This window comes from Marmota marmota, unplaced genomic scaffold (assembly GCF_001458135.2).
Source record: "Marmota marmota marmota unplaced genomic scaffold, marMar, whole genome shotgun sequence".
NCBI classification, from domain to species: Eukaryota; Metazoa; Chordata; class Mammalia; order Rodentia; family Sciuridae; genus Marmota; species Marmota marmota.
Window position 1 is genome coordinate 45968490 of NW_026000229.1, and position 26150 is coordinate 45994639.

Consider the following 26150-nt stretch of genomic DNA (forward strand, 5'->3'; position numbering starts at 1 on the left):
TAAAATTTATAGGATATGAATTATATTTAGTAGAATGTAAACCACTATATATACTTTGTTTTTAACTTTCAGTTAAAATTAACCTTAAATTAAAATTGTTATTGTTAAATTAATTTTAACAAATTAATTTAACATTATCATATGAATTATTCCAGTTCTATACTACTGCTTGAACTGAAATATGTTTCACTCTCAGGCACTCAAGGACACACTGTAAATGGAATCTAAGTGTAGTTTACAAATTTGCATTTTGGGCTGCCATATGTATTTGGAAGCTTGCTATTCTGCTTTTTCTGCTATGTACAGCATTTATAGTAAAATTCTTGAATCATTTAAATTTTCTTCATTTTTTTGAATATGAATATCTTCTAAAGATTTTTCTCTTGAAGTTCTCCAAGATATCTTTTTTAATTTATGATCTAGTAGTCATCTTCATGCAGAGATTTTCCAAAGATCTAGTTTGGGTCAACAATTCTCTCACTCCAGCTCCTTCTCCAACTGTCAAAATGTGTTTATTTTTTAAAATATACTTATTTACATGTTCTACTAACCCTGAAATTTGATGAAAACAAATACCTCCGACTGGAAAAAAACTATGTGTTGCTAGATTTTCCAGTGTTTTCAACAATGGTATGAGTTTTCTGTCAGATCAAGATTAATCTTTCTTACCTCTATTCATCATTAATCATTAACAATATAATTCTGAATATCATTTGAGAGCATATTTCCCCTCAATTTTCACAGAAATTGTTGATCCCAGTCCACTGTGAGTCAGAGAGGGTTTGGTGCCTCAGAATCCAAAGCCTTTCCCTGATAACTAACTCAAAACTAATTAAAATACCATTATTAAACATCTAATGAATTATCCCTCTATAATATTTTCACTTACCTTTTCTAAAGACAGAGTATGAAAATCAACATTTCAAATTATTTTTCAGTATGTAATATCTGATTTCTATTTTCTGTGATGCTTTATAATTCTGTATACTACTTTCTGCCTCTTTTAAAAGATGTGAACCACTTGATGTGGGGCAGGGAGCAGGGGGATTTGCTGTAGCTCTGGGAATCCAAACTTCAGTGGGAGTTGTTAAAATGCTGAGACTGCCACTTAGTATGACCAGGATAGATGTTTACAATTAATTTCTGACCTTGTAATAAGCTGGGTTCTCTCTGGGTAGTGCCTTGTTTAAAATAGCCTTGAAATTGTTGTTTGATTAGCTGCGATATAGTGAGTGTAGACAATTTTGTTTAATGGAATTTCCCTTCCATCTTATTACTCTAAAGCTATCCTTTTTGTTTCCTTCTACCTACTTCGTGGTAATTTTTTTTTAAATAACAAACCCAACATATTTTCTAATACAACTTCCTCAATATAAATAATGTATGTGTATATTTTATAAGTTTACTATTAAAAAGATATATAAAATACAAAATACCATAGTAGAAGGTTTAAAAGAAAATAATTAAAAAATTCAAGAAATAGACAGTTTGAAAGAAAATAATTTATGTTAAATAACTAAACACTGTATGTTACAAATAGTATAAATAACTTGTGTTCATAAAAGTAAAACGTTTTTAAATTTAGATACTTTGATTTGAGATATTCAGAGACTTATCTTTATGGTACAAAAGCGTTTCATACTTATTATTAAATTATAAAATATTATAATAAGTACTCATTTCACAAAATATTGCTTTTGTGAAATAATCACATTGATGATTCTGTTATACTTTGTACCATAAAGTCTGCTTCAATAATTTTCCTAAACAGAATTCAGTGAATAAATTCAAGTTGGTTGATATCTGGCATCTATCCACAAGTCCTTATTTACTTCCAAATTTACCACATAACCTATAGCTTAAGGTAGATTTTTCTCAGATATTGATTTTAAAAGAATACTTAAAATGGATGAAAAACTTTATATATAAATTATACAATCATCCATGTATTTATATATAGTTTGATAGTGTTTACTGATAAGTAATACATTTTATGTACCACCATATCACCCATTTGTGAATTTGTTGGCCATCTATATTTCTTCTTTTGAGAAGTGTCTGTTTCTTTCTTTTGCCCATTTATTAATTGAGTTATTTTTGGTGTTGAGTTTTTTAGTTCTTTATATATTCTGGATATTAATTCACTGTTGAAGAACTAGGAGGCAAGGATTTTCTCCCTCCTGTAGGTTCTCTCTTTATGATCTTTTTTCCTTTACTGAGCAGAAAGTTTTAAATTTGATGTCATCTCACTAATTGACTCTCAGTTTTATTTCTTGCATTTTAAAGTGATGTTAAGGAAGTCAATGCCTTTGATAATACGTTGGAGTATTGAATCTATGTTTTCTTCTAGCACTTGCAATGTTTCTGGTCTAATTCCTAGGTCATTGATTCATTTTGAGTTGTCTTTTGTGAGGGGTGAGAGATAGAGATCTAGTCTCATTCTTCTACATATGGATACCCAGTTTTGCCAGAACAATTTGTTTAAAAGACTCTCTCTTCTGTATGTTTTAGATAATTTTGTCAAGGATCAGATGATTGTACATTTATCTCTTCAGTTTGCATTCTTTTCTATTGGTCTTCATGTCAGTTTTGATGTCAATACCATGGTGTTTATGTTACTGTAGCATTTAGTATAATTCACAGTTTGGTATTGTGATGCTCTTTTTGCCCAGGATTGCTTTAGCTTTTCTGGGTCTTTTATTTTTCCAAATACATTTTAGGAGGTTTTTTTTCTAGTTTGGTGAAGAATACTATTAATATTTTGATAGAGATCACATTGAACCTGTATAATGCTTTTGATAATATGATCATTTGGACAATACTAATTCTGCCTACTCAAGAACATGGGTGGTCTTTCAATCTTCTAAATTCTTCTTCATTTTTTTTTCTTTAGTGTCCTGTAGCTTTTGTTGTAAATGTCTTTTACCTCCTTGGTTTGATTTATTATCAAGTAATTTTCTTGAAGTTATTGTAAACAGGATTAGTTTTCCTGATTTCTTTTTAGTGGATTCATTATTGGAGTATAGGAAGGAAATTAATTTATATATTTTGGTTTTGCATCCTGCTACTTTGCTGAATTTATCAGTTCTAAGTGTCTTCTGGGGTAGTTTTTTGAGTCTTCTAAATATAATATCATTATCAACAGAACACAGATAATTTGACATCTTCTTTTCTTATTTGTATCCCTTCAATTTAATTCTCTTGCCTGATTGATCTGACTAAAATTCCAAGGTTTTGCTGACTAGAAGTGGTGAGAATGAATATGCCTGTCTTGTTCTTAATTTTAAAGGAAATATTTTTAGTTTTTTTTTCCATTTAGTATGATATTGGCCTTAGATTTGTTATGTATATAGACTTTACAACATTGTCATTGGGCTGAGCAATCATTTTGACTTTTCAAGGCTGGACATACTGTAAGTAATGCTAACCTCGCTGTTTTGCTGGTGGAAATAGACTCTTGTTGCCCCTGGTACCCAGAAAGTAGTTCTTTAATTTCAAAGGATTGGGAAAATATAGGTATGAAGCATCATGAGGAGCCAAGAGCTCCCGTGTTTGTGCTGCATGTTTGGTATCTTATTCTGTAAATGTCTGTTAGGTCCAACTGATTAATATTTAGTTTAGTTCTAAAGTGCCTTTATTTAATTTATATCTGGCTGACATATCCCATGGTAAAACAGGTGTGTTTAAATCATCCAGTATTATTGTATTAACTTCTACTTGATTCTTTATTAAATAAAGAGTTTGTTTTACATATATAGGTTCACCATTGTTTGGGGTAATGCTATTTCTAAGTTCTCTCTCTCTCAGCACGTGTCCCCTTCCTTAGCAATGGCTGCCACAGCATCCTTTAAAGAGGTGTTCCCTCCACCACCACTTCCCCCCCTCTCCCGTTACATCTTTTTTGGCCAAATGAGAAATGCATACTTCAGTTGTTTGCCCTATTAAGCTAAATCCTGCTGGCCAGCTAGAGCATGAACAATAACCTTGGCTGTATTTAAAGAATTGTGATGCACTGTTCAAGAAAGTAGAATAAATATACTTTTACCCTCAACTTGATTGAGAGACTGGGAATAGGATATGCCTTAGTTCTTAGTGGTTGAAAGGTGCTAGTTAAGATGGTTACATTGATTATGATGATCTTTTCAGAGTTGGGCAATATGTTACTTTACAACAAGCTGCCATTGCTCAAATTAGAACACTTGTATATAAAGCATGGCCATTAGATTCCTGACACCCAAGATCCCTCTAAATCATTTGCAATAATCAGACAAGCTTCTGAGGAGCCTTTCATGTTTTTTTCCCCACGTCTTTTGAGATGATCATGTGATTATTGTCCTTAACACTATTTATGTGGTGTGTTACATTTATTTATTATCAAACCAATCTTGCATTCCTGAGATGAAATCCACTTGAACATGGTGTACTATCTTCTAATCTGTTTTTAAATGCAGCTTGAAAATATTTTATTAAGGATTTTTGCATTCGTGTTCATCAGGGATACTGATCTAAAATTTTCTTTCATTTTATCTGGCTTCTTCCTGCTGGAGATGGGTGGAATAGGGGATCCCCTGTCAGAGATCTGGAAGAGATGAGGATGTGGGGGGTATTTTAGGCTCCTCTACAGACCTGATGTTTGTGGCATGAGGTGAGGTGTAGAGGTGGGGGAACTTCAACATCATCATGGGTGATTCCTTCCTTATGGGGCTCAGGAGAGTCCCATTGTGAGTGAAAGATGAGAATGGCTTTTGTGTGTTCTTAGGAGGTGGTCTTGGCTAGACGGGTCACCTTGTCTACAAGTTGCTTCTGTATAAAATTAACAAGGCAGAGGTAAAAGTTATTACAAGAAAAAATGAGTATTATCAGTCCTGATTGACATCTTAATTGTGCTGCTGAGAAGAAAATGAATTCAGTTGTGTATAGATGAAATATTCTGTAAATATCTGTTAGGTCCAACTGATTAATATTTAGTTTAGTTCTAAAGTGACTTTATTTAATTTATATCTGGCTGACATATCCCATGGTCATCATTTATCATACATTCTATTGTTAATGAGCAGTTATTTGCAAGATAAAGACTAGGAAGAGAAATGAGCTTTTAGGTAACGGTAGTCACGGCAGTAATACCTTATTCCTTACATAGAGTCTGGTGGCTGTCTGCAAATTCAGGCTCTCTGTATATAATTCTCTATTATATAGGCACGTCTTTAAATCATCCAGTATAATTGTATTAACTTCTATTTGATTCTTTACTGAAATGTTTTTTTACATATAGAGGTGCACCATTGTTTGGGGTGTAAAATATTTACAACCATATATCTTGTTGAATGATTCCCAAATAGTATGAAGTAACCTTCCCTGTCTCTTCTATTAATTTTGTCTTGAAGTCTAGTCTATATTATATAAGAGTAGCTACTCCTGCTTATGTCTGTGCTCCATTTGCATATCTTTTTTGATCCTTACACTTTCAGTCTGTAGAATGTTTGCCTAAAAGGTCAATCTATTGTAAACAACATATAGTTTGTTCTTGTGTTTTAATCCAATCTGTCAATCTATGACTTTTTTTTTTAATTTTTTATTGTTGGTTGTTTCAATCTATGACTTTTGATTGGAGAGTTTGAAAAATATATACTACATGTTATTGTAAGGATATAATTTTTGTTTCCAGTAATTTTTATTTATTTATAATGCTTATTTCAGACTAGATTCTCCTTTGACTATTCTTTTATTGCAATTCATCCCTACGCTGGTTTTTATTTTATTTTTCATTTATTTACATGAAATATTCCACTGTGTTTTATAAGGCAGGTGTGTGGTTATGAATTACTTTGCTTTCTACATATTATGGATGATTTTTATTTCATCTTAAAGTCTGAATGATTGTTTTACTTGGTATAGAATCTCAGTTGGCACTTATTTTCTTTGGGGCTTAGTATATTTTTTCTAAGCACTCCTGGCTTTAAGGGTACCAGTTGAAAATTCAGTTAAAATCTGAATTGGGTTACCACTAAATATGACCTTCCCTTTTTCTCTTGTGACTTTTAAAAATTCTATGTTTATTCTGTATATTTGGTGTTTTCCATTATAATGTGTTTTGGACAGAATTGTCTTGATATTGCTTATTTGGGGTTCTGTATGCATCTTGTACTTGGCTTTAGTCTAATTCCTAAGATTTGGGAAAATTTCTGATTCTATTATTTCCTTGAAATAATCATACATTCCTTTTTTGTATTTTAGCCTTATTCTATGACAATATTTATTAGATTTTTTTTTCCTCTTCATTTTATCACAGATTTTTTTTTAATATTATGGTCATGATCTCTTAATAACTTTTCTTTATTGTTGACTTTATTTTCAAGATTATATACTTTGTCTTCAAGCCCTGAGAATTTGTGTGAAAAGTAGTCTAATCTATTGGTGAATATTTCCATCAAATTTTCAGTTTGATTTTTTAGTCTTTTCCAGGATTTCCATTTGGTTCTTTTTCAAAATATCTGTCTTTTTCAAATCACTTGTCGTACATTTAGTGAAGATTTTAAAGCCCTCCATTATCATATGACAATATTACAAGGAAAATTATAGTAATCCATTGATTTTAATTTTCTTTTTAAATATTTTGCTTAACATAATGAAGTCAGATAATCATTCTCTATTATATAGGCATGTCTTTAGATTGTCAAGTCCAGCATTAATAGTAATTGAAGTAAATTCATATTGTAAAAAAATGTTTCTTAGCAATTTTCAATAGTTTCAGTCAGCTTACTCTCAATTATGATAATTAATTCTCCTACTTTGTAATTTGACAGAAGTTCATAGTATATGTAGAATTGTTGCCCTGCCATTTTGTAGCAAAGATTGTATTCAACATACACTTCTTCCCCTTAATATCTTACTTTTGGTGGATTTAATAAGTAATTTTTTTCAGCTCTCTAATATCCATTAACTCTCTGGTTGAATGGAATGCTTCCTTCTGAATTCCTCTGACAATTATAACAGAAAAAAAATCAGCTATTCAAACTTCACTTTTATTTTCTGGCAGAATAAGTACTTATAGAGTAGATAGTATTCCAAAAAATAAGAAAATGATTCACAAGTAATTCAAAAGGAACTAAAAGGAGGCCTTGATATAATTATTGATTGCATCAAGTGTCAAAACTTTATTGTGTCTATACATGAACTTGTCCTCAGGGAGCTTAAAGTCCTATCATTGGAGACCTGCCCTGTATAATCCATGCTGATATGAATATGCCATGAGTCAACATGTTCTGTAATGATTGCAAATTTCTCATAAAAATGACCACCTGTTCCAAAAAAAGAAATTATACTTTTAACAACTATTATATAATTGCTACACAGAGAAGTCAGAAGATAGTTTAATGCAGAGGTAATTATATATAAAGGCAAGAAAGCATAAAATATTCTGATGTATTAAGTAAACAAAATAACTAGTAGATTTGAAGTATACCATATGTTGAAGGATGATGTCCTTATCTTTCTAATAAAGACAGAAAGTTTAGGTCAAGAACTTTGAAAGATGAGAAATATCAATCAAAGCAGTTTATCATATATTCTATTAATAATGAGCAGTTATTTGCAAAATAAAGACTAAGAAGAGAAATGAGCTTTTGGGTAATGGTAGTCACATTGAGAGGTAGTAATACCTTATTCCTTACATAGAATCTGGTAGCTGTCTGCAAATTCAGGCTCTCTGTAGCTGGTCCATGGTGCATAACCTCCACCCTGGCTGATATAGATCACTAGCATACTCTCCCTGAGACTGGAGTAGCGAGTCAGATGGTCTGCCTGCGTCTGAGCTCTTACTGCTGACGGTTGTCAATCTGGGGTGTCTGTTCCCCTCCACTGGGACTTCTGTGGAGGAGTGCTGTCTAAGCTCTTGGTGGCATCTGTGACTGTGTGGCCCATGAGTACAGGCTGTCTATGAGCCATGTGTGGCAGAGAAGCCTCTGCCTGGTTGGTGTAGCTCACTGGTATTTTACCTGTCACCATCATGGGAATAGGATATCAGTTGTGAATAAAAAACTAAGCTTCTAATAAAAACAAGAAAAGTTCCTGAGAAGAGCAATAGAACTCTAGTAAGAATCACATCACAGGCCTATATTAATTCTACTTAAGATTTATATTTTCTGTTGAATTTTAATTCCAGGTTTAGTTAGGAAGACCCCCTTTTTTATTCTCACCAGAACTTAGTTTAGCTGCATCTAAGTAAATAAAACACACATTTCTAAAAATAATTAATCTTTCATAATATGGACAAATTGTGTTGATACATCATTTAAAAGCAAACAAACTGAACAGCCAAGATTTAAATTGTTGTCTTTCCCTGAACATTGGGGAGTGTCACCCATGGAGAGGACAGTCTGCCCAGGACTTCCCAGTCAGAACATGAAAAGCTGCCCCAAGACTCCAAAGCTACATGACTGTAGGTGTTGTTGTTTCCCCCAATCTGGTGACATATTTTCTTCTCTTTCTCTCTTGCCTATTACTTTTGCTTTTGCTCTTGCTTTCATATTATTACTAAAAGGCATCTTTTATGAAGAGAATTTTTCTATTTTCTGTCGGATCTCATCTGCCAAATTAAGCAGAATTTAACATTACAAGTATGATTTGTTCAGACTCATCAGCATTGGAGAACTTGAAATTTTCTTCTTTTTCATATTTTTGCTGGTCTATAAAATAATCATAACAGGAAAGCTTCTCACTGTGGCCTGTAACCCTCACCTTCATTCACACCAATGTATTTCCTCCTTGGAAACCTCTCTTTTCTAGATACATCTATTTCTACAATTATGACCCCTAAAATGGTTGAAGAATTCCTCAAGGAGAAGAAAACTACTTCCTTGTGGGGCTGTATGGCTCAGATGTTCTTCCTCCATTTCTTGGGGGGCAGTAGAGATGACTCTTCTCATAGTTATGGCGGTTGATCGGTACATCGCCATCTGCAAGCATCTTCACTACACAGCCATCATGAGCCACAGGGTGCTGGTGGGCTCTGTGCTGCTGTCCTGGGCTGTTGGCTTGGTGCACACCATAAGCCAGATGGTCTTCACTGTCACCCTGCCCTTTTGTGGCCCCAACATAGTGGACGACATATTTTGTGACCTTCCCTTGTAATAAAGCTTGCCTGCACTGAGACCTATGTTCTGGAGATGCAGGTAATTGCTGAGAGTGTCCTCCTGTCCTTCATTTGCTTTACACTCTTGCTCATCTCCTACTCTGTCATTCTGGTAACCATATGGTGTGGATCCTCTCCAGAGTTTTGTTCACACTGTCTGCTCACATCACTTGGTCACTCTGTTTTTTTGGCTCTGCATCTTCACTTACACTTTCTGCTTCAAGAGTCTTTCAGTGAAAAAATTTCTTTCTGTGTTTTATTTAGTTATTATATACTTCCATTTAACCTCTGAGGAATCAGGACATGAAATCAGCCATGAGCAGACTGAGGCCGCAACATGCCAGCTTCATACACACCTTCTAAACAACAGGCATGAAGATGAAGGGTTTTGTGGAAAACTCACATAAATTACATGTCAGAATAGGTTGATATGATTTTTTTAATTTTATAGCTTTTTAAATATTATCATATTATATATTGAAAGTTCCACAAAATGTCCCATTATTATGTTTCTATGATTTATATATATAGTTTTGTTGAAAGGAATATTATTTTCATTAAATGTATTTCAGATATGCATTAGTAAATTATTTTTTAGATATAATAAATACTACATTTGAAAATTTGACTTATTCACTATATTTAGAAACATTCACTAGTTATTTAAAAGAAAGAAAAATGAATTACTGTACTTTAAATCAGGAATCTTTTAGCTCATTTCTGTAGATGAGTAAAGCAATCAAGTTTGTGAGAATTCTTTTGATCCTTCAGGCATTTACATACATACTCACATTTTCATGGATTCTACTATGTCAAAAGTCTATTCTTCCAAGATGAATGCATTAATTTTCATGAATGGATAGAAGCAAATAGTAATTATCATTCACATAAAAGAAAAATACATTTATTTTTTAAGCAAATAGAAATTACACCTAACAAGAATCATATTGCACATTATGTCTCTTCTTTAATTCATGTTTGTGTATATATTTGCATCAAATATTTTTCTAGAAAGAAATAGGAATGTTACTTTTGTGTTAGTTCCCTAGACAAAGAAAAGATGAGGTGGGCCCAAGGATTTTTGGCATCCACTCAGGACAAAACAGAAAGTAGGCCAGCTGATGAATTTGCCTTAAAACCCTTAGATTGTACTAAATTATGAATTTAATTGTCCATAAACATTACAATAAATAGACATAATATGACCTCTTGAACATTTGTATGCAAGGTTGACCTAATAATCAATGCCTCAGCTTAATATAATCTAGAATTTAATGATTTTAAATTGTCTTCCTATATCAGTTCTTCATTATAGTTTTGTCATTATTTTCATTTACTCTAAATATGTTAAATGTTGCCCCTTAAATAATGCTAAATTATTTTATCAGTATAGTGATTTAACTTGCACAAGTACCAGTTTTCTTTTTTCTCAATACAATCTATAATGGATTTCCAGAGAAAATTTATCAATTCAACATGTTGCTATTTTCCCAGAGTCTGAATCAAAATCAATTTACCCATCTGTGCCTTAAGTGATAGCTAAAATACCTCCAACTTCCTATTAATAGAAGCAATACAAGATTAATATCTTTATACCCTATTTGCAAGTAAACTTGAGAAAGAATTTCTCTAGCATAACCCAGGGAAGAAAATAACTTGGCCACAAAGTTTTTACCCACTTAATTTTACTAAAAGCTACAGATCATTTCCTGCTTTCAATTACAGAGCAAGAGTCTTCTGCTTTCTTAATTTTTTACCCATATAATCTAAAGCATGCTACCTTAATTGCATTTTCAGATTCCCAGTAAATTTGGAACCTCCTTCTCATTTGCATTAACCTTCAATCCGTAAGGCTTCAATTTCTTTGACTTGCTCTTTTATGACCTTTATTCCCTTAAGTTGATTTATTTACTTTTCTTCATTTACTAAATTGTGTCTTCATTTACTAAAATGCTGCCTTTTGTATTTAAGAGTTTATAGATGTTCTTTCCCAACGACAGATTGCAAAAATATACCTTAATATTTTATTCTATTACTATTGCTGACATAACATTACATAGCATTTTGTAGTTAAATGTTATGGAGTTCACTTTTATATCTCCTTTTACCAAACCACTCTTCCCAGCAACATTCCAATTTAATCTTCCCTTTCTCCATTGCTTTACTTGGGCATCATATAACTGTACCACAATATGCCTCTCTGTGTGTCTCAGCTTATATATAAATATATATACACATTCATGATCTGAGTTTCCTATTGAGTCCCATGTATATGTTTTGTTTTATTATTTATGGGACAATCACTTTGTATATGGTTTAACATTTAAAGGATGTGTTCCCTCTTTGTTATTCTATTAAAAGTTGACTTAGCACAACATGAAACTTTAGTTTTACTAAGATTATTATACTAAATTTTTGTTGTTGGGGTCTGAGCTTCTGAGATAATGGAAAGTGCATCCTGAAGAATCCGCATGCGGAATTCCTGTTTATCAGGTGAAGCCATCGAGGCTGGGGTTGCTGCACAAGGCAGGACAGCAATAACTCCTCATGCTAAGCTAATTCTTGTGGAGCATGATGACTCTAAGGAGAAAAATAAGGCTCACCAGGCATAATGGTGTTCACCCCTATAACTTCAGTGGCTGCAGAGCCTGAGACAGGAGGATTGCAAGTTCAAAGCCAGCCTCAGCAAAAGTGAGGCGCTAAGCAACTCAGTGAAACTCTGTCTCTAAATAAAAATATAAAATAGGGCTGGGGATATAGCTCAGTGGTCAAATGCCCCTGAGTTCAATCCCTGGTACCCCTACCACCCTCAAAATAAGGTTCAAACTGTACTACCTGCTATGTATTTAGGTGTATGTTTTCTGTTACATTATGAGAACATATCCATTTTTTGTCACTGGGAAAAATGTTTACTTAGTACTAGCAAACAAGTTAGTTGTTTTCATTATGTTATGTCATAGTTAAGATTTAACCTCACAGTGCCCTATAAAAGATGTGCTGTGCCCTTGCCCGCAGCTTTGCAAGCCCCCAGCTTCCTCTAGGAAACTAATTGCAAATTTTAAGACTCAGAGTCTTCATGCATAATCGAGGGACTAAATGCTCAATAGTAGTTCATTTGTAGCATTTTATTGCATATGTATATTTGGGATAATTTGACATCTGTGCTATGCAGTATCATCTTACATATAAGCATAGGAAAGAACATCCTTCTGTTTATTCGGATCATATTTTGTGTCCTGTAAGACTTTAAAATTTTCTCCATAAGCCCTTCCTTTATTGTCAACTTGTAAACATCATTTTTCTTTAAGTTTGCTGCTTTAGGTAATCAATTAAATTTATATTGCTATAATATAATAAAATATAAATATTATTTAAACTGGGTAACATTTATGATTATGTATAATAACTGGGATTCATATATAATAAATATCTTCACATATAGATATTAGGTATAAACACACATATAAATATATGTACATATAAATATGCATGCATATGAAATTGTATTTCTGTATCTATATACTGCCCACATACCATGTGGGGTTGGGGTGAGGGTGCTGAATTAGAATCACTCTGCAACCTTAAAGATCAAGTATCACGTTGGAAGACAGGAGAGTGAGAGAGAGCATGCCCCTGGAATCTCTTTATAGGGAAAAGAACAAAGGATTTTCCATAGAATGTTCTACTTCAAATAAGGCAGGGGGTGGACTGGCCAAGCCCCAAAGGGTAATGCCCAGGTGCAGAGCCATGAGAAAGCAAAACTTCTTTGCCCAGCGAAGTGGAGGTCACCTGCATCGCGCAGCCTACAGCATGCAATGCCAGACCAACACCCTCTTGGCTCATGGGTAGCCACCCACAGATATACATATTGTGTCATTATTATATCAAATTATCTGGCCAATTTGTTTAGTCAAACAATATTTAGGATGTTTCTGATCAGATTGAAATTTCAGAATTGACATTTTTTTGATCAGATTGACATTCTAAATTGATGGGATTCTGTATAAGAAGATTACCCTTCATAATTCCCTACAACTCAAAGAATCACTTGAAGGCCTTGATAGAACAAAGACTGACCTTCTATCAGCAAAAGGAACTCTGTCAGTAGGCTGCCAATTAACTAAAACTTCTACATCTTTGAATTTATAAAATGTATGTTTATAGGGTCAGATTTTGATTCAGCTCATCAAACATTGAATTCATTTAGTCTCTAAAATTACATGAGCCAGTTCCTCAAGATCTCTTTCCCTCTGCATATATATGCACACACGTACATATCCTGTTGGTTCTATTTCTCTGTAGAGCCCTGAGTGATACATATATACATATATATGATTCATACATATGTACACATGTACAATACTCATATGTGTAATATCTGTATATTATAAAAATATATATACAAAGTGTGATTTCAAACTTTGAGAGTAAGGTAAAGACATGAAGCCATTTTACTCCTGAATAACTCAATGTGTATTTCCTAAGACAGCATCATTTTCAGAATCAGGAATTCTATATTACTATTTTATGAATATCTAATCAAAAGACTCACTCAATTTCAATGACCCTTAACTGAATGGTGTCCTTTAAATAAGACAAAACCTGGGATCACAACTTATACTTCATTGCCATGCCTTTTTATTAGGCATTTATCTTCAACAATTCTTTAATCTTTCCTTGAGCTTCATGACCATGATTTTTTTATGGTTAAAACCCATAGAATTTGTAGAATATGACAATTAGAGTTTTGATAATGTTTCCTTCTCAGTAGACCATGGCAGTACTATCACAAAAATGGTGCTGTGTCCTTCTCAATAATTCATATCAAAATCAAATAATGGCAACTTGTCCCATTACTATTGTTATTAAACTTGACAACATCAGCAACATGGCCTGCCAGATATCTCCCTTAAAATTACTACTTATGCAACCATGCTGTTATATAATTAAAGAGTGCCATATAGGGCAAATATTTGAGACTATATAAATATTTTACTCCTCATCACAATTAACTGGTAGTTTTAGTATAAATTGAAGATTTTTCCCTGTATCAATTATTAAAATGATAATTTCCAAATAATTCTGTTTCAATTCCATCATATGATCTATGTTTACCAGTTATTTCTTGACAAAAGAGAAATACTAATTTTCCCCCATGTATTTATTCACTTATAGACACGTTTATTTATTTACATATGGATTTAATTCTATTTTTTCAATGATTTAGAATCTGTTATCATTTTCACAATGTTAAAATGATCTTACATTTGTATATTAGGTCCCCTCTCGCGTTGGCATGTCAATAGTCTTCTCTTTTTTAACTGGAAAGTTATTTTCTGCACAAAATTTATTCCAGACTCATCTTCCACTTTCTTCATCTAGCCTCAAGATTAACAATTTCTCCAAATATTACAGTTGCTTTTGATACCAAGATTTTGGAATTAGTTGAGGTCATTACTATTGTAGTATCACTGCTTCTAGGTAGTCCTAGAGGACAGAGATAAGGGAAAAAAGTACAATTATATATGTATATACACATATGTTTACAGATGAACATGTGTGTATAATGTAAATAAATAATAAATGTGATTTATATAAAACCAATTATTCATACTGACATTTCCAATTCTAGTCCAAAGCCAAATGTTTTATTCTAACCTTCTTCATCATTATTTGTGATCCCATCATGAATCATTTATATAAGTCACTTCCATTGTTCACTGTCTTCTCCCATCTGTTCGACTAAAGAGGGCATAGAATGCAGTTTCAGAATTAACCATACCATATCCAAAGTACATGTATGAAGACATAAATTGGTGTGAATATAGTTTGTATACAAACAGATATATGAAAAACTGTGCTCTATAAATGTAATAAGAATTGTAATAAATTCCACTGTCATATATAAATTAAAAAAATAATTTAAAAAAGAGTTAACCATACCAATATGATAAGAAAGCTGACTAGATTTCAATATTTTATTTAAAAAATCTTGTTGTTTGTATTCTTGTATATATTCAAAATACTGTGATCAAAAGCTATTAGTTCTTAAAATTAAATTTAACTGATATATGAAAACAAAAAAATATGTATTAATAAGATTAAGTAATGTTTTGAAATCATGTTTTTTAATGTTTAAAAATATCTAACTACTCAGATATTTATCACTTCTTTGTGATGAAAACTTTAAATATTATGATTTCCAGATATTTGAAATAAATTCTATATTAATGTTATCTATAGTCACTCTACTCTGAACTACTACACCAGAACTCCTCTCTCCTAATCTAACTTAGTACCCATTCATCAACCTCTTTCATCCCTCCCTCTCAGTACTCTCTCCAGCATCTGGTAACCACCATTCTACTCTCAACTTCTTTGAGATCAACTTTTAAGGTTCTATACATGAGTAAGATCATGCAGTGCTTGTCCTTATGCCTGGCTTACTTCATTTAACATAATGGCCTCCAATGCAAGCCAAATTGTCACAAATGACAGGATTCATGGATTTTTATGGATGAATATTATTACATTATGTATATATACCACTTCTTTATGTATTTATCACTTAACAGACACTTAAAAATCTGCTTCTATTTCTTGGTTATGTTAAATATGCTATAAAAAAACATCAGAATATAAGTGTATTTTTTTCATCCTGAGATAATTTCCTTTGAACATATTACCTACTAGAATTTCTAGATAACTCTACTCTATCCTTTTTCGGTGTGGTTAGATAATCAATTTAAAAGACAATTTGTTTTATTGATTTTCTTCTTTTACATTTAAGAGTATTTACCTCATTTAAGAGTATTTACCTCATTCTTTGTTGGATATATTATATAAAATTTTAATTAATTATATTTATGAGTAAATATAAAGACATTCACACATATATGTATATGCATGTGAAGTGTTTATACTAAGAGGTATACTTAGAGCAGTATTACTCCCCTTTGATCTTTTCAAAATCATTCGAGTCCCCTATCCTTTACATTTCATTGCCATTTGCTACATAAAATAAATAATCCAATTATTTTATGTTTTGCTTTCTACACAAATATGCACATTTAAAGCCACCCCAGTTTGCTTTTCCTTTTATCTAATTAATGATAGCTTACTGGGCTGGGGATATTGCTCAGTTGGTAGTGTGCTTACCTCCCATGCACAAGGCCCTGGTTTCAATCCCCAGCATCACACACACACACACACAATAAATAAATAGATAGATAGATAGATAAAAAATCATAGCTTACTGTCAACATTTTTTATATCTGTTTTTATAAAACTGTTTTCTGGATATTAGACCATGACACAGCAATCCTTGACATAGTATTAAACACAAGTCACAGTAATCTATCTCATTCTTCATTGCAGGCAAACATTTCAAATATGATAATAAATATAACATGATAAATAAATAGAAAAGAACAAAATTCAACTGCTCCCTAGCAGCCTATCACAACCATGGCATTTTATACACATGACTGTGTCTAAAATGTCCTCCCCACATTAGATTACTGCTATTATGAATTTAAGAAGAATAGCCTTATGTTTTAATCTGATTTTTCAAATTGTTCACTTTCTTCTCAACTCTGTGTCATTCAACTGTGCTTCAATTAGGGAGTCTGTACATCCTCAGAACTTGTTTCTAGCTGACAGGGAAAAATGGTATTGACTATATTTTCATAGATTAGTTATGAACATTTTATCTGAATTAATTCCTGACCCCTTGACATGGAAGGCTTTACTATTAATTGGTTCAAAATAAAAACACTGAGAAACTGCTCCTTACCTTTCCCATCCCTTCTTAGGATGAATTCACAAAGAGAGTTTGAACCACATTCAAATGCATGCATATAAATTAATCATATCTTTCCTTGGGTGAACACTAACAAGGTGAAATGTTTCTGCTTTGAAATCTGCAGTCATTGCAATGATTACATATGCAGGGACCTCTATATTTTGTAGTTTCAAAAAGCTCTCTCTCTCTCTCTCTCTCTCTCTCTCTCTCTCTCTATATATATATATATATATATATATATATATAAAATGTATATGCATGGGATCGAACCCAGAGTCATTTAATATATATAATATTTATAAACATTTATATAATTACATATTTATATTTAGTATATTTATATTTATATATTAAATATATATTTATATACTAAATATAAATATACTAAATATACACTTATATAAATATATATTTATATTTATATACTAAATATACACATATAAATATATATATTTAGTCATTAATATATAATCATATAAAAAAGAATTCTAAGCTTTGTAATTTTCAAGTTAAGATAGTTACAAAAGCAATAATAATTTTTTTTTCAGTTAAAACTAATAGAAATCAGTATACAGGTTCTTCCAAAGCTAAAAATAAAATTACCATATGATCCAATCATAATGTTCTTTGGTATTTATCCAGCATAATTAAAGTCAGCATGCTTTAGAGATACACACACCCATGTTTATTGCTGTGTCATTCACAACAGTCAGATTATAGAATCAATCTAAATGTCCACCAACCAATGAGTGGATAAAGAAAATGTGGTACATATACACAATGGAGTTTTATTCAGCCATAAAGAAAAATAAAATTGTGTCATTTGGGTGGAAGAGGAGAGCATCATGTTAAGTGAAATAAGTTAGAGAAAATAGTATTTTGTATTTGGAAGCTAGAGATAAACAAAAAAAAAGGATGCCATAAAAGTAGAAGGAAGACTATTAGGGTAGAAGAAGGGCATCAGGAGGAGGGAGGAGAGAAGGGAAGAAAGGTCTTGAAGAGCAAAGTTGACCAAATTGTTTTAATGCATATATGAACAAACCACAAGAAAATTCACCATTCTGTATAATTAACATGAACCAATTAAAATACCCAGACAATACCTGTTCTGTAATCCTCAAATCTCATTATTAGTTGTTAAATTTTTACTTAAAATATGAAATAAATGAATAATTAAGCTATATTCATATTTAGTCATTAATATATAATCATATAAAAAAGAATTCTAAGCTTTGTAATTTTCAAGTTAAGATAGTTACAGAAGCAATAATAATATTTTTTTTCAGTTAAAACTAATCCAACAGCCCAGTGGTGTGGTCCATGCCTATAATCCCAGCAGCTCTGAAGGTTGAGGCAGGAGGATCACCTGTTCAAAGCCAGCCTCAGCCATGGCGAGGCACTAAGCAACCAAGGGAGACCCTGTCTCTAAATAAAATATAAAAAAGGGCTGGGGATGTGGTTCAGTGGTTGAGTGCCCTGAGTTCAATTCCCGGTTTGAAAAAAACAAAAAAATAGTCCAGCAATATCAGTAAGATAAATATGTTAATAAGAACATTAATATTCATTCTGTGTAAGGAAAAAATAGCAGCATACCTAGTATATGGGAGGCTCTCTATGAACTTGCTATTTCTTTTTATTCACTAGACTATCAGCTTCTGAAAGCCTAGGAACATGTTTTTATATTTGTATCCTTTATGATTAGCCCATGACTAAATACAATAAATGATCAAATGTACCTTTAAGAGATAAATGATTAATTAGAAAAGATGTGAATGGAGCTAATGAATATTTGAAGCATCATAGAAGTGTCATAGCTTGCAGTTGCAATGTCATAATTAAACTTCAAATCCACACAAGCCTTTCCATTCTCTGTTTCTACCCTTTCTACCCTTCCACAGGACTGTCCATATATTGCATTCTCCTCACTATGACCCACCACAATCATTGCTTTTGTAGTGGAATATTAAGAGCCCACATAAGCTGCATCTCATTATTTCACAGTGGAGAATAAAAAATAAATGGTCCCCAAAATGGTTTGGATTAACCAAAGATGAAAGTAAGACATCAGCTCTAAATCCCTCTCAATCTCCTGGGTAGGGCTAGGTTCATCTGGCATATATTAACTATCATTAATGCTAAAAGACCAAGCAATACTTGGCAGCCCTGAAGTTTTATTCCTTCAAAAAAATGAATTGCCTTTAGAATCACCAATTAGAGTTCCCAGAGTTTTCTGGCTCTTAATGACCACTACATAACTCAGAAGAGAGACTTTATTAGGAGGTCTACAGGTTGGAGTTTACATGCTTTAAAGACGCATTTTCTTATGGAACTCTGAATTCAGAAGGTTCCTGCCCATGGAGCTATTTCTCCACCAGGATTCATTGTGCTTACTGCATCTGAACTGGTAAGAAGGCATTGTTAGCATATTAAAGCCAATACATTTGGCTGTTAGAACTCACACAAATAACTGCTGTTCACTAAACATGTTGTGAATACACATATAAAGGCAAAGTTTCAGGTTTCAGAAAAAGCTCCAGAGATTCTAAATTTTTTCCAAAAGAAAACTAAAAACAGATTTACAAAAAGAGAGATGATTTACGTGAAGTTTCTAGTTTAGAGTTTGAAATACAGAAGAGTTTTAATAAATCATTGAATTTATTATTATTGAGGAAAGAATGAAGAGATTCCATTATATGCGAGGCACTGTGCTAGGTGCTAATATAACAATAATAACAAAAAACTAATAATCTTGGAAGGAAAGAATAATCAAAAATATATATATATATCTTTTATATATACAAAATTACAACATAGGTAATAAGAGCAGTGCTCCAGGGATATAGAAGAGAGAATCTTCAACTCTATGTTAGGAAAAGTGCCACTGAGAATGTTATCCATTTAGACATTGAGGATGAGTAGCATGAGTTAGGAAAGCAAAGGATAGCTCATTGATTGGTATGTGTGCATTTCTTCTTATGAGGGACTCGCATTTCCTGAAATCTTTTTTTTTCTAGAGGCTTTATGGGAAGAGCTGGGCTGCTGTTAAATAAGTTCCTAAAATAGCCAACTCTCAAGGACCCTTGCTAATTTGAGATTCTGAGCATTGCTATGTCCTAGGCAGAGTTCTATTTGGAATTTTATTTTGTTACTATTGTTGTTGAATGGCTCCTAACCAGTCACAGGGAGAGAGATTTCTCCAACTAGTGTTGCTGATCGCTGACCTTAGAACTTTTGCTGAGAAGTTGGAAAGAATGAAGAGCTTAGAAAACACAAGTGTGCACTAAACAAGAAGTGCAGACCTGTCCTACATACCTCTTAGAGCCTGAGGAAGCACAGAAGTTAGATCACTAGAATTCAGCTTTACTTCTGTGTCCCCACCAATAATTCCTCTGATATTTTAACTAATTCATTGCAAAAATTTGCCTCAGAATAGCAGACAATTCAACTTAAATGGCAACATGATTTAAAAAAGAAAAACCCTGCTCAGTATAAATGCAATAACAGTGTTATTTATTCAACTATTCAGTATTTTATTTTTTACTAGGAATTTATCTATTAATTCTAATGATCTTATTATGAAAAAATAGCTTTTAAAAACTTGCAGTGAAATGCAAGGCTAGGCTAAAGGTAAGCCTCAACTCCAAAGTTATGGATGTTTAACTTTTATATCATGAAGTTCAGAGTTTGAATTCCTGCACTTTACCTTAATGAACTTCAGCAAGTAAACACTGAGTGGCAACAGCTAACATTTGCTGTGTGCCATCTATGAGCTCAGTTATGGGATAAGAACTTTGTATACACTCTTTTGATCGAAATATTCCACCCACCTCTGAGTCACATTCCTTATTGTTAATTTTGTGATGTAACATAGGTACTTAGAAATGCCTAATATGGAAAATACTGATGAGTATATTGTGATGTTACAGAAAACCTGAGCATGCCTTCCCCTTCATTGTCTAACACTAAGTCCTCCACACAACTCAGCCTTCAGTGACAAGCCAATCACGGAATTCCTGCGATTCCTTTATTCTTTCTGTTTCTTGACAAGTAACACTTAAATAGCGATATCACTGAGGTCAGTTACAGATCATGTGAATTTGAATAGAAAAAAGAACATCTCATTAGTATTTTTCAAAGCTGGTAGATTATTTTTCTCTATTTACAAAGAAATTACATCCCTGGATCTAAATCCTTAAACCCATTTGGCATACTGTATGTGTTCATAAGTGCAAGGAAGCACTTTACAGGTGAGTGTTAAATCCTAAGATAAAAATTTGCAGCACATAGCTCTGCATAGGTTTTTATGAGTGACTGTTAATTAAATGGCTATACCACAAGTGACACATTCTTTTTATAAATTTATCAAAGTCTTAGTAGTTTAAGATTTAAGGTGGGTTGAAATGTATTCCATTGTACAGGGATGGCATGGTAGAAAAAGAAGAATGCTGTCCTAATCTGTATGTAATGTGTAATTTTAAAATTTTTTCATAGATCCTGCTTTTGAAGTTTTGTCTAAAACTATTTGCCTAATCCAAATCCATGCATATTTTCTCTCTTTTATGTTCCTTAGAAAATGTAGGTTTCCATGTTACATTTAGGTTTATGATCCACATTTTAGGTAAATTTTATACACATCAAGAGGTTTAGATTGAGTTTCATTGTATTTTTTTTATTTTACATATTCACATATCCAATTTTTCAATCTTGATTTGTTTCAAAGACTTTTTTTACACATGCAGAGCTCATTTTTTCATCTCTGGTTGTATACAAAGTATATGCACACCATTTATATCTTCATAAATGTACTTAGGATAATGATATCCATCTCATTCCACCATCTTTTTTACCCCCGTTTCAAAGATTTTGATGCTTTAAACTATATTTTCTCCTTTCACCTATTTTGCACAAATGTGTTATTGTATTTAAAAGTGCATAACTCTAAGGTCGCTATTTTTAAAAAATATTTTTAGTTGAAGATGGACACAATATCTTTATTTATTTATTTTTATGCAGTGGTAGAGCACTTGCCTAGCATGTGTGAGGCACTGGATAAATAGTGCCTCACACATGCTAGGCAAGTGCTCTACCACTGAGCTACAATCCCAGTCCCCTAAAATCACTCTTAATTCTGTTTGTGCTCTGTCCACCATGTCATCTTTCTTTATGCTCTAAAACTTCTTAAACTCTGTGTCTCACTCAATGTCTCAGTTTCCTCATCTCACATTGAGTTCATTTCTCAAGTTTTCAATCAAAGAAGTTATTTGCTGAAAAATAGAGTATGGATTGATGGTCAAGGCTAAAGGACCATACCATGTGATAGCAGAAAGAGCTATTTCTACTGCTCTCTCAGATCCAAACTATACCTAAGTATTATCTTTAATTTATGAAACAATCTTTAATTTATGAAACATCATGCCTCATTGTCAGTAACTTATATGTTTGCAAAGAAAATATAATTGATTTCGGAGAGTAGTATAAGATTTTTAAAACCTTTATACTTTTTCTTTCCATTTAAGTTAATTTTATTTTTATTTAATAACATAAAATGTACACATTTCAGGGTATCATGAAATGTTTTAAATCATGCATACATAGTTAAATGTTTAAACAAGGACAAATATGTCTATCACCTTGAGCATTTATCATTTCTTTACAGTGAATACATTAAAAAATCTTTCTTATAATTTTTTGAAATATACATTATGTTATCCTGTAGTGTCACCCTCTTATGCGATAGCACATCAAAAATTCTTACTCCTATCTCACTCTAAATTAGTGATCAACCTCTATCAATCTTTCCTTCATTCTAAACTAGTGATCAACCTCTATCAATCTGTCCCTCATCCTCCTTCTCTCCATAAACAGTGGTAACTACAATTCTACTCACAAATTCTATAAAATTATTTTTTTATATTCTACAAATATGTGAGATCATGCTTGTTCATCTGTACCTGGCTTATTTTACTTAGTGTTCTTCACTTCTATCCATATTTTTGAAAATGACAGGGTTTTTTTTTTAGCTGAATGGTGGTAATTCATTGCCTATATGTACTGCCTTTTCTTTGTACATTCATCAGTCTATAGACACTTAGATTTTTTTCCCAATCTTAAACACTGTGAATAGGGATGTGAATATGAGAGTACAAATGTCTCTTTGACTTATTGATTTCATTTCCTTTGGATAGTCACCCAGTACTGGAACAGCTGGATCATGGTATAGTTGTTAATAAATTTTTGAAAAACCTCCATATTGTTTATCATACTGGCTGTACTAACTTACATTCCCACCAACAATGGGTGAAGGTTCACTTTTCCTAATATTGTTGAAAGAACATAGCAACCTTTGTGGTATAAGTGATCTCTTTTTCTCTCTGCAGGTCATCTGTGAACAAGCAATGAGATCAAAACCATGCAACTACTAAATCAGTCTCAAGTATCAGAATTTATTTTGGTGGGACTGACCAGCTTTAAGGATATAGAGTTTCTTCTCTTTGCCCTCTTCTCAATTATCTATTTGGTAACAGTTTTAGGGAACCTTCTCATTATACTTACTGTATTTTTAACCCCAAACCTGAACACCCCCATGTACTTCCTCCTTGGGAATCTCTCCTTTGTGGATATGTCCCTTGCTTCCTTTGCCACCCCTAAAATGATTGTGAATTTGATAAAACACAGGAAGACTATTTCTTTTCTTGGTTGCTTCACTCAAATATTTCTTCTCCACTTACTAGGTGCAACTGAAACTGTACTATTGGTTTCCATGGCCTTTGATAGATATGTGGCCATTTGTAAGCCCCTACACTACATGACCATCATGAACAAGAAACTGTGTATTTTGCTTGTAGTGATGTCATGGTGCTCAGGTCTCCTTCATGTAGGACTTCAGTTACCCTTTGCCATAAACTTGCCTTTCTGTGGTCCTAATGTGGTGGATAGCATTTTCTGTGATCTGCCTCTAGTTAGCAAACTTGCATGCACAGATACCTATTTTGTACAAGTAGTCATTGTTGCCAACAGTGGCATGATCTCCATGAGCTGTTTCCTCATTTTGCTTATTTCCTACACTTTAATCCTCACAACCATTAAAAGAAGCTCTTCTATTGGGCAGTCTAAAGCCCGTTCCACTTTGACAGCTCACATCACAGTGGTGATTATCTTCTTTGGACCGTGCATCTTTATCTATGTCTGGCCCTTCAACAACCACTCTGTGGATAAGTTCCTTGCTGTATTCTATACCATTATCACCCCTATCTTGAATCCACTTATCTACACTCTACGGAACAAAGAAATGAAGACAGCCATGAGGAAACTCTGGAGAGCTCTTGTGCATTCTAACGAAGATTCTTAGGTTAAAAGCATGATTACAGAAAAATGGAGTATTGTTCATACCTCTAAAACTTTCTTTTAAAATAAACTTATCCAAGTAATATAGAGAGAGACAAATAAAATAGCAAGATTCTAGAAGATAGATATCTGATAATATTTTGAATGTTTAACCAATGTAAAATTAATAAATTTTTATTGATCCTTAAAATGAAGTTCAGTGAGTTATAACAATTGTCAAAAATCTCCTTGTCTGTCAGAGCAGTTTGATCTATATGTATTTTAAAAAGGTACTCATAAGGCTTGCTATGAAAGGCCAATTAAGTCAATCTCCAGAATGTCTGTTATAATTTTCTGTACATAAAGATAATTTTCTATCTTCTCTATGATATTAGTGTCTGAGTCACAAATCTATGTGGTACCTTTACAAAGCCAGAAACTGAGTTGCCACCATCTACCTTCCTGATCAAAGTCACTCATTTTTCCTTTTGCCACCAAAATAAGATTTTTATATGCTCATCTTTATGGCTATTAATAAAATGAAATCTTACTACCATCTTCATGACCTCGATATTTCAATTTCATAGAATTATGCCCTGACTCCAAATAGAAGGTTATACATTTTAGAGAAATACTGTGAATTTTGGAAATGATATTATATATTGCTTCCAATATATGTGTATAAGGGAAAGAACTCAGGGGCACTTAAACACTGAGCTACATCCTTAGCCCTTTTTAATATTTTATTTAGAAACAGAGTCTTATTGAGTTGCTTAGAGCCTCACTAAGTTGCTGAGGCTGGCTTTGAACTCTCGATCCTTCTGCCTCAGCCTCCTGAGCCACTGAAATTATGGTGTGTGTCACTGCACCCAGCTTGAAAGAAATATATTTTTGTTTGTGTTCCATGGCCCAGACATCAGCTCAGCCAATATAGAAAGAGAATCCATGACTTGAGTCCTGAACCACCATATCTAGTCTCTCTGACTCTTTGTTTCAAAAGCACCTGTGCCTCAAATACCATTACCAATGGGCAATGGGAGTCCTTGGTCCCAGGTGTCACTGTGATCACTCCTGAGAATGCAGATCTATAGTAGTGCACACCAGCTTGTGCTTCTGGCCTCCATTCCAAGGCTTCCCAAGAACACCACCCATCTGATACTTATATCACTATAAGTAGGCCTTGAATCTAGACTCTGTGCCATGAGGGTTTCTCTGTGTCATAACACCCTTAGTAGCAGACAAAGAGTCTGGAAAGATGTTAGTAGCCATCACCACTAAAGACCCTGATCACCACCACAGAGTTCCATTGTGTCAATCAATCCTACCTTGCAATCTTCTGCAACATCAACTTCAGCTGAGAGAGAAAAGTAGAATCAATACCACTGTGCACCCATGGTCGTCACAACAGTTTCAGCCTACCCAACAGTGCCCTTTCACCCCCACATAGAAAAGCATCTTTCCCATGGAAAGCAGCATGTGAGGTCTGGGAAAGGTAAGTGCTCTGGTAAATGCAAGGAGTGTACTTACAACAACAGTGTATGAAAAACCAAGAAACATGCCTTCACAAAAGAATTCAGTAATTTATCCAGTATCTGACTCCAAAGAAATGAAGACCTATGATCTACTAGGCCCATAATGCACAATAATTGCTTTAAGGAAACTCCGGAAGCTTCAGTATAACTAATTTAACAAAACAATTAGAAAAACAATAATTATCCAAAAGAAATTTTACAGAGAGGTTGAAATTAATTTAACCCCCCCAAATTAGTTAAAAAATTAATAAGATATAAATTATTTAAATTACAACATCAAAAATATAAAATGTGGGAAGAGGTGGAGTAAAATTATAATTTTTAAAGAAAATTAAAGTAAAATATTTTTCCAGTTAAAGTC

The 26150-nt window shown here is 32.9% G+C and overlaps 1 protein-coding gene across 1 annotated transcript; it reads left to right on the forward strand.

The window, feature by feature from the left end:
* The first annotated feature begins 23340 nt into the window (after positions 1-23340).
* LOC107137853 (olfactory receptor 4K17-like) lies at positions 23341-24282 on the forward strand. The gene has a single exon (XM_015480289.1). It carries the CDS (start codon positions 23344-23346, stop codon positions 24280-24282), a length of 939 nt encoding a protein of 312 aa, XP_015335775.1. The 5' UTR covers positions 23341-23343.
* Positions 24283-26150: the final 1868 nt, after the last annotated feature.

Excerpts from the sequence above, each read along its gene's own strand:
- LOC107137853 (XM_015480289.1), top strand. The coding sequence starts at position 23,344 with ATGCAACTACTAAATCAGTCTCAAGTATCAGAATTTATTTTGGTGGGA.